At 35.5% G+C, this 14,596-nt stretch overlaps 1 protein-coding gene across 3 annotated transcripts in view; it reads left to right on the forward strand.

Annotated features, from left to right (window-relative positions):
• Positions 1 to 14,596, forward strand: part of LOC145978710 (V-type proton ATPase catalytic subunit A) — a 49,036-nt gene that overhangs the window by 2,544 nt on the left and 31,896 nt on the right. For all 3 annotated transcript variants that reach the window (XM_083111514.1, XM_083111513.1, XM_083111515.1), the window contains exons 2-6: positions 4,043 to 4,135; positions 6,034 to 6,146; positions 8,290 to 8,517; positions 11,831 to 11,968; positions 14,436 to 14,587. In XM_083111514.1, coding sequence (XP_082967640.1) covers positions 4,060 to 4,135; positions 6,034 to 6,146; positions 8,290 to 8,517; positions 11,831 to 11,968; positions 14,436 to 14,587 — 707 coding nt within the window. In that variant the 5' untranslated portion in view covers positions 4,043 to 4,059. The remainder of the gene's footprint in view (positions 1 to 4,042; positions 4,136 to 6,033; positions 6,147 to 8,289; positions 8,518 to 11,830; positions 11,969 to 14,435; positions 14,588 to 14,596) is intronic.

The raw sequence follows: 14,596 nt of genomic DNA on the forward strand, positions 1-14,596 counted from the left end.
TGACCACCTGTCCCCCTAGTGTGGCTGCAGATCTCCATGCCCCCTTGGCTCGCGTGGGAGGGAGGCCAGCAGTCGTTAGGTAAGCCTTGGCCTGATATTGGGTTGTTGCGCTATTGGATTATTATAATAAGTATTTATATAGTGAGTGACAAACAAAAATTCAAATAATGATCGTTAATTCCTCACTGCTTTGTAACTAAAATGTTTGTCTTCTTTGAACAGAAAGTACGAGTATCAGATATAACAAACTTTCCCCACTAACTTTGCAATATTCGAAACCACCATTACAGACTTAGCTCTATGTAACTTGATTCTGTGCATTCCACGTGGCATGTGACTTCCTCCTATCATCGAAATAACTTTCTCTTACTATTTCCTTTCATCTTGTGAAATACAGATACCAATGTTAACTTCTTAGCACGGTGGATAAACTTTACACCCAACGTTATACTCCTGAAAAAATCCTGCCTAGGTGGAGAATCGAACCTACGATCTCCCTCGTAAGAATCAAGCACGCTACCTCTTTTCCAGGTAGCTCATGTTAAAATTTGCTACCAGTTTGAAGAAACCAATTCACACATAATGTCATATCTATAATTTCCTCATGGCAATTTTCATGATAAAATCGAGAAAAGGAAAGGGAAAAAGGGAAAAATGATGAACATGTCTATTGGCGTTTTGTCATATTTTGTAAATTGTGTAAAAGTTCCATGTTTTGAACAAGCAATTGTTTAGTTACAAAGTATTTTGTTGTTTGTTTAAAGTAGGAACAGGAGAGCAAAAAGTAGTCATTTGAATCAGACCCCGTTTGACAAAAAACTTCAGCTTTTTCCCAAAGACTGTATGAAAAGAGAGAGGAACGTATGAAATATAAAATATGCGTGAAAATAAAACAATGGAAACCTTGAAAGATAATACTAACGAACTTCAAACTATGAAAAACATATTTTCGTGGTGAAAAACTCAGTCATTTTCGAAATATGAACTTGATGTTTTCCTTTATTATGAAGTAGAGATATGGGACGATACGATCCCTCAGCAAGAAAATTTTAAGTAAGCTACCTCCAACTTTTTCAATGGTCATAATTACTAATTAGGGTCCGGAAGTTGATGAAAAATCAAGTTTTTTTCTGACCCTTAAAAACAATGCTAAACCTGATATCATGTCAGTTTCCCTTCAGTTAGAGCCGGAAAACACTCTGTATTTTACATTTTTTTTTTTTTTTTTTTTCATTTTTCAGCCTTTTTTGGCTTTTTGTTTGTCAGTATTTTTAAGTTTTTGTTGCATTTTTACTTATTTTTGAGGTTTATTTTTCTCCTCCCCTGTTGTTTCGTGCATTTTAAATGCATTTACTAGTAAAACTTACATATTTAGATTTCTTGACATGGTCCTTTTGCAAATTCACCATGAATCGAAAATACGGTCAATGGAAAAGCATATTATTATTCTTAACTGAAATGTTTGGCAATGGATTAAAATACTTTGTGTGAAGATCTACTTTGAGGTTCATTTTCTGGACACGATTATCGCTTTAATCTGTAGTTTTAAAGTAAAATTCGTCACAATATTAAATGCAATTACAATCTGGTATATGCAAAGCAGAACTGTATTTTCGGATGCTGGCCGACTGCAGTATCATAGGAGGCCCACTCTGAAAGGAGATGAATTGGTTGATTTGGTATTTTAAGTCAACTTTATGCATAGTAACGCTAATCGGGACTGGACCTACAGTTTAAAGTGGGATACGAACCGAGTGCATAAAATAACATGAACCGTATGGTGTAGGGGGATCGTTTGCTTATGGAATGGAAGGTCATGGGTTCAAACCTACTTCTTTGCAAAATCTTTTTCGGGAAGTAAACGGCTTTGGACGAGAATGCTTATCTATGTTTCTTGGATATTTCCGTTGATATTTATGTGATTTATGTCCAGCATTTCCGGATGCAGAAAGTTGACATGTAAGTTCTTAATATGTGTTAACTTATAACAGCTGAATGAAAGTAAAAGTATTTCCTAAAATCCTGCCAATCACTGAAAGATTAAAAACATTAGTAGAAGCATTACTTGAGGCATGCACAGTGGCGACAATTATGGAGTGTGGAGGGGCAGATGACCCAGCACTATGCTAAACATTATCTACCAAGGGAAAGAAACTGTCCTTGCCCTCCCCCCACCTTGCCCCATCAGTTTTGAAATCCAATCGCCGCCACTGAGCATGCATCGCATAAATATTTACAGTAATACCATATAATATTATATTACGTTATTAGAACACTTCGTACTCGGTAAATAAAAAGGAAAAAATAATAAGGAAAGGGTGGGATTTGAACCTGCATTGTTTCGATCTTGACGAAAACAGTAAAAAAACGAAAGTGCTATCATCTTACCAACTACTCCAGGAGTACAGGGGCGTTTTAAAGAAAATTCAGCTTTCTTCTTCTTTGTTTAACTCTAATTTTTGAGACTTAACAATGTATAAATTTTACCTCTGCTAAAAGCCCTCTCTTTTAGAAAGAAAACAAAGTCAATTTCATCTGTCTACGACAATTTGTTCTTGAGTTAATATTTATTTTGTACTTCGCGGCAAGTTTGAAAATACGCCGGCGTGATCGAGAATACAGGCGTGCAAGAGCTCCGGTGGCTAAAGGTTAATCGACATTTTAAACAATTACCCCTCAAAGAATTATACCTCGAGAGCTCTTGACACTAGGGAACATTCATCATCACAGCTTCTTGATTTCTTGTTTCCGCTCTGTCTTCTTTCTCTGAAGTTCTTCAATGCCTATCCTTTGAAGTAACACACTGGTGAATCCACAATCCAAAGTTACATCACCGCCTTTTGCCGCTATCATTGAACTTCACATTCACAACTATAGTTCCGCTCTGGATACAATCTTGCTATGCCCTTTTCACTTTCTGCACTGCAAAAATTATCATGAGGGAACCTCCTTTTCAATCAGGCGTGCAATCAAACGTTCTGAAGACAGGACACATTAACTGTCAACTATAAACTAATGTTCAGTCATCACGAACATGCAAGCTATTATCAGAAAGAATATCCACAGGTGACTGCAGACATCGCGATCGAATCATGCCAGGTCTCCCATCGGAGAAATCTATGTGCTAACTACTGCAGACTTCTGCAACCAACGCACAAAGTACAAAGTAGTGCAGTCTTCCTTCTGAAGACACTCATGACAACTGCTAGAAACTTTTCCAGCATTTTCCTTTCTCTCTCACTACACAATTCTCAGTAAGTCCAGTTCATTTGTCCTCAAAACAATTTGTTTAGTGTTACTAGGCTATATTTTTATTAGTCCCAGAGATAATTTTATTTCAAACATTACAGAATTTCAAGTTTCCTGCTTAAAATGCATGTTGCATTACTTTGGAAAACATTTTTTTCCCAAAAGTTGCAACAACTACTTCGTAATTTTTGCGTGAGGGTGGATCACTCACAAAACAATATGTTTGTACCATTCACAACATTGTCCTGACATGTGACTGAATTTAAAATTTCATTTAAAAAAAAATGATTTAAAAGAACTTCTAGCCTGATAAATACTTAACAAAATGAGATGTGATTTATAAGTCTACCATTCTTAGTTTCAAATATTTACATTTTTTAAATTGAAAAAGTACAGAATTTTGAACTTACGCTGCCACTTCAGGCATTAGTGCAAATACCTAGAAAACAGTCTGGACATTTAACGGTTAATTTGTGTTTGCATATTGATAAATACTGTATTTTCTCTTCTGTAATTTCAAATTTATTATCAGAATTAAATTATCTTTCTCTTCACTCTTGGATTAATTTTCTATGAATCTGATGAACATTTCTCATAATTTATCAGTACATAATTATCATGAAATTGATATAACTATAGCATTATGATAAAGTTCATTGTTTCACCTGTTAGTGTGTGTATTGGTTGAAGTATCCAAAGCCAAATTTGTTATTCTTTACACAGTGATACTTTTATTGAATCTTTTTAATATATATAAAACTAATTTTATGCTTTATGCTTATTTTTTCTTCAGGAAGTCCATAATCAACCATGTCTAAACTTCCTTTGATTCGAGATGAAGAGCGTGAGTCAAAGTATGGCTACGTGTTTGCTGTGTCGGGTCCAGGTAAGTGTGCAAATTATGAGGGAGAGGTGTTCTGTCATTTATGAATATGATGAACTGGTTGACTAGTTACTGAATTATATAATTTTATTTCGTGATTCTAATATATACATACATAATAATAATACATACAGCTCAGTTTTCAAACTTATTATGTTTGTTGCTGTTAAGGATTTGTTATAACTTTTTCACAGTTTGAGTTACTTACTATTTGTGATAGTTTCCACAAGGCATGTTGGAAGTTGCATTGAGATTTTGTTGGTCAAGGATGTAAACCATTGAGGTAGAGGTTTGCTAGTGGCTGAAGCAGTTTTCCATCTGCACCGAATGCATATTTGTGATTATCAGCTGTGAAGAAACAGGTTATTTTTTGGCAGTGTAGAAATCTTCTTACACAAGTGCAAAATTTAATGTTCAATGTGCCTCAGCAAAAAATTACAAATTTCAGCCTTTCTGCCAGTTTACAACTTCTACACCCACTGATGTAAAGAAAATTGTACATTTCTGCAAAAGTTGTCTCGCCACCGTGAGATATTTGAGTCCATAAATCATTGGGAACATAGATATTGATATGAACTTAATATGTGAGGAAAATAGATGAATATTTGATTCTACTTGTTCAGATTGAGATGTGACCTTGGAAACACTCAACTGAGACTGTTTCAGCTGGAGGAAATCTGCTTAATATAAACAGAGGAATATTGTCAAATAGTTTATGCAAAATTTAACATGCAGCCACATTATAATTAGAACAAGTTTTTGCTTGAACAATCATCTGAGAGTTTAACCCTTTTGCAGCTGTAAGTGGCTTCAGTAGATATTTTTTTTTTCAATTAGGGTAACACATGCAAAGCGACTGCAGTTGATTGCAAATGTTCTAGTGTCTGCTGATGTCGAGCAAAGTAGTTCTGTACGAAAATGCATTACCAGAACATGCTGCCATCTACCGTCTGTCATTTCAACTGTTTTCCAAAGAAATAACTCTCTTTGGTTCTGAACAAATTAAAAACATATACCGCTGTGTGTATGTAAGCAACAAGAATCATTTATTCACTCAGTAGGTTGCCCAAGATTTTCGAAATGGAGGGGTATGTATACTTTTTTTAGTAGTCAGCCCTCATTCTGCCATTTTTTTCATGGATTTGTGGTTCTTTGTGGCCACTATATACACTTCAATAACAATGAAAATCTAACACCAAGGGGAACTCCCGGCTACGGTTCTTTATTCAAAGAATAGTGGTAGAATTTATATCAATACATTAGAATACTTTTTTTTACAGATTTATGCAATTCTAAAAATTAGTATTAGAATGGAATGGGTTTAAAAAAAAACCATGTCCAGTATTTTTTTTTTTTTTGTAAGCAACTATCAGTTGCTGGCTGATTACACTTCTTTTCAGTCTGGATAAGATATGAAGCTGCGTATTCATGATTATGGTTGTTTAGTTCCAGTGACAAGGCCTTAGCATCTGCAACACTGTACTGGGGTAGGAAAGATCAGACCAGAAATGTGGCTCTCATGTGCATATTTCTTTTTTCTTTTCAAATGTTACTCACATGTCGTTTGGGCCCACCTATTTGTAGAATCCTTTGAAATGCATTCACACACATTTTGAGTTATATTCTTTCAGAGATGTCAAGAAGTTAAATGTTGTTGATTATCCAATAATTTGGTTGATTTACTTTATTTTACTTTGCTTTTCAGACACTTCTGGCGATAGAGAACACCAAGCCAGTCTACCTTATTTGTATTATCAGTGTTCCATACTGCTCTGTTAGGCACAATTGCAGTTTCTTAATTATGTTTACTTATTCTGTTGCATATCTGTTGTCCTCTAACTTGTTAGCTTGCATGAATATTGCAAATTATTTGAATCACTGACAAACTTTTTCTTCTGCAGTGGTTACCGCTGAACACATGGCCGGATCAGCTATGTACGAATTGGTTCGTGTGGGGTATTCAGAGCTGGTGGGAGAGATCATTAGGTTAGAAGGTGACATGGCAACCATCCAGGTACTTAAAGTACTTTTATAATTTATGATTGTGGATAAATTTATTGTGCTGATGGTTCTATGTAATTATAATAAAATAAGACAGCTTGAATGGAGGACAGCCCTAACAACACAATACTATTTAGCAAATTCAGAAAATGTGGCTTAGTTATGGATTTATGGATACTTGTTTGTTTTCCGAGTGCTTGACATGAGGATTCTTAATTATTGAGACTGTACAGTTGAGGAAAGAAAGTTTTTCCCCCTAAGCCTAATAAGGCTGTGTTAAGTATTTTTTTCATGACTGTACGTTGGTATTTGTTTGGGGGATAGTGTGCTCCCATGCACTTTTTCCACCCAAAAGTAGGGATTGGCGATATTGAATGGTACTTTATCAGTATCAGCCAATGTAGACATATCGATGTAGCAGTAAAAAATATTAATTTTACCAATTTGATACAGGTATAAATAGCCTGTAATTTACTACAGTTATATCATTTTGTAATTATTTTTTTGAATAATGTGAATTTCACATTATTTGTAAAGCACGTATCTAACAACTGGCTGAACTGATACAGATGCATATGTAATGGTATCTGAAAGTATCAAGTTGAAATTTTATTACTGATATGAACCAATTCCTTTGCAGGATCTATGCCCCTTCCAAAGTTACAAAAATTATATATAATTTTCATTTTTTTCTTCTTAAACTAACCTGTTATTCTTTTAAATATCCTAATTGCTTAAAATTGTTTCGATTTCATTGTATTTATATCTAGTCTAAATATGGAGTTTCTTTTCCACATCCGCTGCTGTCAACTGGTAGATATATTAGGAGGTTGGTGAACCATTTATGGTCCTCGAGGAACATTTATAATTTGATATCTGATCAGAAGAATGTGGGTTATTAGTGTCTGTAAGTTTTATGTTTGTATGTTATCACTAGAGGCACATATTTTTGGTAAATAAAAAATGTTTACTGCCAGGCGTTTGTGCCTTCTTTTTTTGTATTCCTGTGCATGTATGATAGGCAGCCAGGTTAAATTTCTTTACCATTTTAAAGTATAAAAGTGCAATTGCCTTTTCTCAAGATTTTTCACCTTCCATTGGAACATTTTGCATCACCAAGCAAAGTGGCACCATTGTGTTATACACAATGACAATGTGTAAAACACATGCATGGCAGTCATAACATTGGTATTTGTTGCATGAGAAGTAATGGATGATAACTTCCTGAGCACTGAAAATATCCATTCTCTAACATTTTCCTGAACGTACTGCAGAACTTGCAATTTTAAAGTTATATAAACATGCCCTTTCTCTCATCTTGATCGTGCTTTCTTCAACCACAAAATAAACAAGGTGTTTACAAAAGTGGAAAGTTCGGAGTGACTTTTCCCTATTACAACCAGCATGCACCTGTAAATATGGTACATAGTACTCTGTATCCTTCTAAACAGAAATGAGGTATTGGTCTTAGTTTTTGTTTTATCTCTGTAATAATGGTATTCTAATCATGATTTTAGTAGGGCTGAGCCGATACGGATGCCAATACTCTTACCGATCCCCACAGATACCGATACTTGAAAATTACAATAATTAAAATTTGTTCAAAATATTGATCAATAATGGTGTGTAAATATTCTTCTCCAATTTATGCATAGATTTACCAAGGAATTTGCTTTAGAATGTTCAAGAATTTCATCAGAATATGAAAATAGATGTCATGTAATCGCAAGAATACAGCTTTTCGTGCAAAATTGGTGCACAGTAAAGATAAAATTTGAATTTTCCATAATTTCCAGGATAATCAAATTCCACGAACGTGTTGTGCATATTTTTGCGGACCCCGTTATAGACCAATATGCTGGAAAAGTATCGGCTACATCAGCATCAGTATTGGCTCAGCCCTAGTTTTTGAATTTAACTCTGTATCTTCAGTATATTAATTGTATAAGTATAAGTTTTTTTTTATTTTTCTACTGGAACTGATTTTCAGAAAGTGTAAAATGTCAATTTTAATTTTAGAGGCCGAAACATGCCCTCTCAATGAAGGCGATTCTATTGTATTCATAAAACGTGTAACTGAGATTTCATTGTATTTTTTCTCCTTTACAATTCAGATGGTGTTTTTTCAATTTTAATCTCGTGATTCATTCTTGCAGGTCTATGAAGATACATCAGGTGTTACTGTTGGAGATCCAGTGCTGAGGACAGGGAAACCATTGTCCGTAGAGTTAGGTCCTGGTATTATGAACAGTATTTTTGATGGTATTCAGCGACCATTGCAGGATATCAATGAGTTGACTCAGAGTATATACATCCCTAAAGGAATTAACGTGCCAGCTCTTGACCGTAATAAAAAGTGGGACTTTACACCTCAGATTGTAAAGGTACAGTAGTTCAGTTTTCTGTTGTAGGAGGTTGGTCTTACTATTATAAGTAGTGCAATGGAATTGAATTTTCATCCTAGCACTATAAGCATATAGTGTAGAGGAACTCATTTATGACGTCATGCAAACTTGAAACAAACATGTGACTAATGCAAGATCTGCCATTGGCTAGACTTCTGAGCTGGATGAGCAAAGAGTTCAGCGTGGCAGAACCTTGCCGACTGGGAGACACGAACGACACACCTGACTTAGGCTGAGTATACTGTAACTCTGTATACTTCCTTTTTGGTCTGTATGGCCTGGTTGTGATTTGCCTAGTATTTGTATATTCATAGACCTTGAATAGATATTCTACTGGTTTAAAATTTGAAATTTATATAAGGGTAGATTGCTCCTGGTCTTGTTGGCTTTGTGGGATTTGGGTGGGGTTGCAGTGCACTCGATATAGCCTCCATATTTACTGACAGTTTATTTGGACTGATTTCGTTATGTGTTATTCCTGTTCAATGAATGGATATGGTATTTAAAATGATGTTCTTTGTTATTTAAATATTACAATTGGTCTTGGATGTTAGATTTTTGGAAATTATAGTTAAACAAGGATTTGTTAATTATTTGAGTGTATACACTAATTTTTAAATTGACCAGCATAACTATCTAAGTAATACATTTCACTGCATAGATAAGCTAATTCAAAAGCTCACTCCTTAGTTTAATATATAAAGTGGAAATAAGTCGTAAGGGATTACAGCACCCAAAAGTCTCTTCTTTAGTAATCTTTGGTGTTGAGATTTCATAAGAATTAGTGATCCAAAACTAATCAGTAATTATTGCAGTTTCTTACTATGTTGGTAACAGATGATAGGAATGACACATATTCAAGTCTACAATAAGAATATCTGTGAGGCTCGGACAGTAAGATATAGGGGGGAAATAACTAGGAAATGTGCATAAACAGGGCTCGAAAAATCCCAATCGCCAGGTTGACATGGCGACTAAACATTTCAGCCTGCCGACTGTGATCTTATGCTGTAATATGTACGAAATTTTGATGATTCAAATTGCAGTAGAGCGTAAGTTAGCAAATTATTTTTTTTTTAATCAACGTTGTGAACATTCCAGTGTGTCAGTAATAATTTCTTCTCTTTGTCCCCCAACACCCCATTTCCTGTTTTCTTGAATGATTTAGTGATGTTTTGAATACCATGATGCTCAGCTTCTTATACAGAGTGTTACAAAAGTTCCACAACCCAAACTTTGAAAATATATATCATGAAAACCGTAAGAGATATTTTTCAATGCTTAAAATTATCAGTTTTCTTCATACAGAAAATTTAGATAAATTAATAACTGGTGGAAGGCAGCGTTAAAATTTTTCCAGAAATGCACTTTTGAATGAGAGAAATACATAAGAAATTGTCGAAGGGTCATAATTAGATGTCTGATGCCATGTCATCTGTCAGTTGCGACCAATATTGGTCATTTGCAACATTTGATGGATACGTAAAAATTTTCAGCGAAAAATGAATTTACATCTCTACGGTATGCCAGAGACCAAGGTTAGGGTCCTGGTCGATCCTGCATTTTTCGCTGAAAATTTCTACATAGTACATATCCTCTGTGTTTGTGTCTAATCTTCAATAATAATACCAACTCTTAACAATTTGTGGGATCATTTGTTGGTGTTTGACTAGTCTTAAAACAGTTGCTTTGTGAGGTAGAGCAGAAGCAGGGGATTTTTCTTGGAAAACATCTTGCACATGAGTGCAAAAATGAATAATAATAATAAATTGTCTTTATTCAGCGGGCGAGGTTCAGCCAAGGGCTGCTCTGCCACCTAACCCTTGTCAATATGATAATACATATGATAATCCATAAGTTTATACAACTTATGGAGCAGTAAGCTAAACGTAAAAAAAAATGAAGATAGAAAAAAATACATAGGAATTAGTTGCATACAAAAAAAAGTGTAACTAGAAATACAAAAGTAATAATAAAACAATAATACAATTCCTTGTAGTGAGTGACTTGATACCTTCAGTATGTGCCCCGACTCTGCCATTGTTCCATTAACAGCAGATCTTTTACTTTACCTTGGAAATTTAATGGGTTGTTTACACTAGCGATATTTGCGGGCAATGCATTCCATGCTTTGGGAGCCGAAAAGGAGATACTACAATAATTAACATCTCTACGCTGGGAGAACCAGGCAACGTCGAAGTCTACTGTATTTCCAACGCAACAGATCATGTTGCGTTACCACTGGCAGAGTTGATTCAACGCAGTTAAAACAGCGACAGCGAAAAATCAGGCGAAGCCAGGGTGGCTCAGTAGCTCAGTGGTTAGAGCAATTGCACGGTATATCAGAGACCCGTGTTAGAGTCCTGGTTGAACCCTCATTTTTCGCTGAAATTTTCTACGTTGGTATATATTGTTGAAAATCAATTCTCAGATGTTTTCAGCAAATTAACAATATTTTTTAAAATAATGTAATTGCTTTTATTTGGATACATGCTAAGATAAATTTATTAACCCAGTGATTAGTTTAGTGCAGAAAACCTGGTGTAAATACCTCTTACGGTTTTCATGGTATACATTTTCAAAGTTTGGGTTGTGCTACTTTTGAAACACACTGTAGTATGCACAATTGCTAGTAGGTAGTTTCCTGGTGCCTAGCTTTGAAGAAAATTTTTTCGAGCACTGTGCATAAAAGTTTTCATGCACAGTGGGTCTTAACTTCCTCTCTACAATGTGCTTTGTTCAGTCTTCTGTGACACACATGGCATTGCTTTGATCGCCATGTGGGATTTGAAGGGTTACAATTTAGGTTTGTTTTATTGCTTGAAATCCTACAGAATGCAAAAGTATAGTTATGACTTTGAATAAATATTTTTCTTTTACAAGCTTAATTTTTATTAGGGATGGGTATCACTACATATATATTGGTGCATTGGTAAAATTACCAATAACTTTACCGATCCAATATATCTATGAATATCTTACAATTTAGTGCAATATTGTGCAATTTTGTTATAATTTTTAAGGATATGAAGATATAATCTTCATTCGAGATTTTTGAAAGTAAATGTTTAAATGTGCAGCTGCTTTTGCATTGCAAAAGCTTGGTTGATCTGGTAACATATATTTATTAAGGAGGTCAGAGCATGAGTTGGAATCTTATCTCATCAGTAGAATATCGGTTATTGGTATTGGTTAATTTTATATAGATACTTTATCATATTGGTCCATCCTTAATATTCATAATGAACATCAAATTATATTTTATTTGAATTGATATATTTTTCCTTACTAGGTTGGAAGTCATATTACTGGAGGTGATATATATGGAGTAGTATTCGAAAACACACTCATCAAGCACAAACTCATCCTGCCTCCACGTGCTAAGGGAACAGTCACATATATTGCACCACCTGGATCATACGACATCAATGTAAGTATTTTATGTAATAATAAGGTACCAGAATTTGTGCTTCATCATCTAAAATATATAGTTCCTGACTTTGTAAACAATCCTTTAGTATGTGCTTATGCAAATTTACATTTGCTTGCATCTGCGCTTTTTATAATTAATTATACAGGGCAATTCAAAATAAATGGTACAACTTTACACAGTTATTATGACGTTACTATTTATGATAGAAAATCAGACAAGGCATCAATATAAAGAAAAACTGTAAGTTTTACTCGCATGACTCCCATTGTAAAGATTTAACGTGGGAACCACTTGTAATGCGGAAAAGGTCCAAATGATAATTTAGTTGTTGGCGATGGTTTCGAAGGCACTAACAATTCACAGTTGTAACTTTGGCAAATCTTTCTGAAGGGTGAATCATATGCATTACTACCGAAAAGTATGCGGGAATGTCTTTGCACCATTGTGATTGAATCGGATCTCGATAGCTCCAACACAAAATATGCCTTCTACTGGTCGTTAGCCATTTTGCGATCCTGGTGGAGCATCGGTAAAGCAGAATAAACCCGCTAAGTGGGAATAAAACTTCCAGAGTTTTTGTTTATATTGATGCCTTGTCTGATTTTCTATCATAAATAGTAACGTCATAATAACTGTGTAAAGTTGTACCATTCATTTTGAATTACCCTGTATATTGCAGTAAATGCTTAATATGGTTAGTATATTTTGATAGTGCAACGTGAGTGGGTGAGTCGGTTGAAGAGCTGAGGTCTGGATTGAGTTGGCTGAATGGGAAATCTATCATGTCCTGTATGTAGGCCCTTTCATACTGGAATTGCTAGAAGGATATTTCAGAGCGCTTCGGATAATGTGCCAATCTTTTCGGGGTGGTGGTTGAAGAGTTTGATATATGCCGTTGACTGGATACTAGAATTCTTCCAACTAACTCTCTCTTTGATTTTCCTGTCCCAAGCACACAATACAAAAATGAAAGGATTGGTGGCTCAGTCGGTAACGCGTCTGACTACCATGCTAAAGGTCCCGGGTTCGATCCCCGACCGGTTCAAATCCGGGAACTTTTCTAACGATGGAAGCGGCCCCGGCGCCCACCCAGCGTCGAATAACATGGGTACCTGGGGGAAACCCTGGGGGGTAAAGGCGGTCAGGGGCGTGATGCTGATCACATCACCCCCACTCACGACCGGATCAAGAAAGTGTGGGGCGTTACCCCCACACCCCCTGTACGCCTTCATGGCGTGGTGCTAAGCACAGGGGAGCACTTTACCTTTTTAAGGAATATGAAGCACTCTCCAGACAAAATAAAACACTGTTTTGCATTATTTTTAATACAACACGTTAGTTTGGCTCGGGGCTGAGATCAGGGTTGCTAAAGGTCCAGGAGTTTTAAATAAATTCAATTCTGGTCCAGGAGAGAAAATCAGCAAGCATAAATAGGTTCTGGACCATAAAGAACCTTTTTTATCTGTAAAGTATTTCAATTCTGTCAAGGAACCCTTTTTCTGGATCACTTTAAATACGGTCCAGGAACATTTATTTCCAGATGAATTTAAATGCAGTCCAGGAACATTTTTCCAGATCAGTTTTAAAAAGGGTCAAAGTTCCGCATTGAAATGAAACAATATGCAACATGGGCTGAATTTAATTCGTGGGAGAAAAACAGGTCCTGATCTTGTTTTGGAACCCAATAGAACCCATTAGAATGTGTGTGTTCCGGGATCTTCATCAATCCCAGGGTTGATATAAGGTTTAGGAATTGTAAATAATTGTAATGAGATTACATTTCCCCCCTGCTTTGAAAGAAACCGGAATGGCCAGTCCTGTAATGTAATCTCATCGCATGGTTGCCAGGTGCATGTAAGTAATTTTCATGAAAATTTCAAAGTTTCTTTTTATTGTTTTCAGTAATTGCATGATGTATACAGTTTTGAAACACACCTTTTGTGGCACTGAAACACCAGCAGTGTTGCCAATACTCAGTCTTAATTTCTAAAAACAACGATTTTCCTAGTTCCCGCTTAAAGACTCTTCATCTGATTGGCTATCGGTGGTAATGAACATTTCTTTTTTCACTGCCATAGATGCCGAGCTAATCCACCTAACTAAACTGAAAATTACCGACTGCATGTCCGTACATGTGTGTTACGTGCCATTTTTCATGTTTTGTAAAAAAAATTCATTTACACTTCCCGTTACATCTGGCAACACTGCATAGACACTAATGAAATCCAATCATTGTTCCCCAGTTTAAAAATATATGCATTTACAATGCTTCAATTTGGTATAAGGATTGCATGTGTACCACTTCCGGTTCAAAAGTTGTACTATCCCAAACTCTGGGTTGCGTTGTAAATGGAACACCCAGTATATATATCCATGTAATATGGGTTACATATTTTTATAATTCTTTATTTCTATTAACATCTGCATTCGCGAATTAAACCAAATATTTATTTTTCCATTACAGGAGATTATTTTGGAAACTGAATTTGATGGTGAGAGATCAAAGTTTTCCATGTTGCAAATTTGGCCTGTCAGACAGCCAAGACCAGTTACAGAGAAACTACCAGCTAATTATCCACTACTCACAGGCCAGAGGGTTTTGGATGCATTATTTCCGTAAGTATT

Source organism: Lepisma saccharinum, chromosome 25 (genome assembly GCF_977018435.1).
Source record: "Lepisma saccharinum chromosome 25, izLepSacc3.1, whole genome shotgun sequence".
NCBI lineage: Eukaryota > Metazoa > Arthropoda > Insecta > Zygentoma > Lepismatidae > Lepisma > Lepisma saccharinum.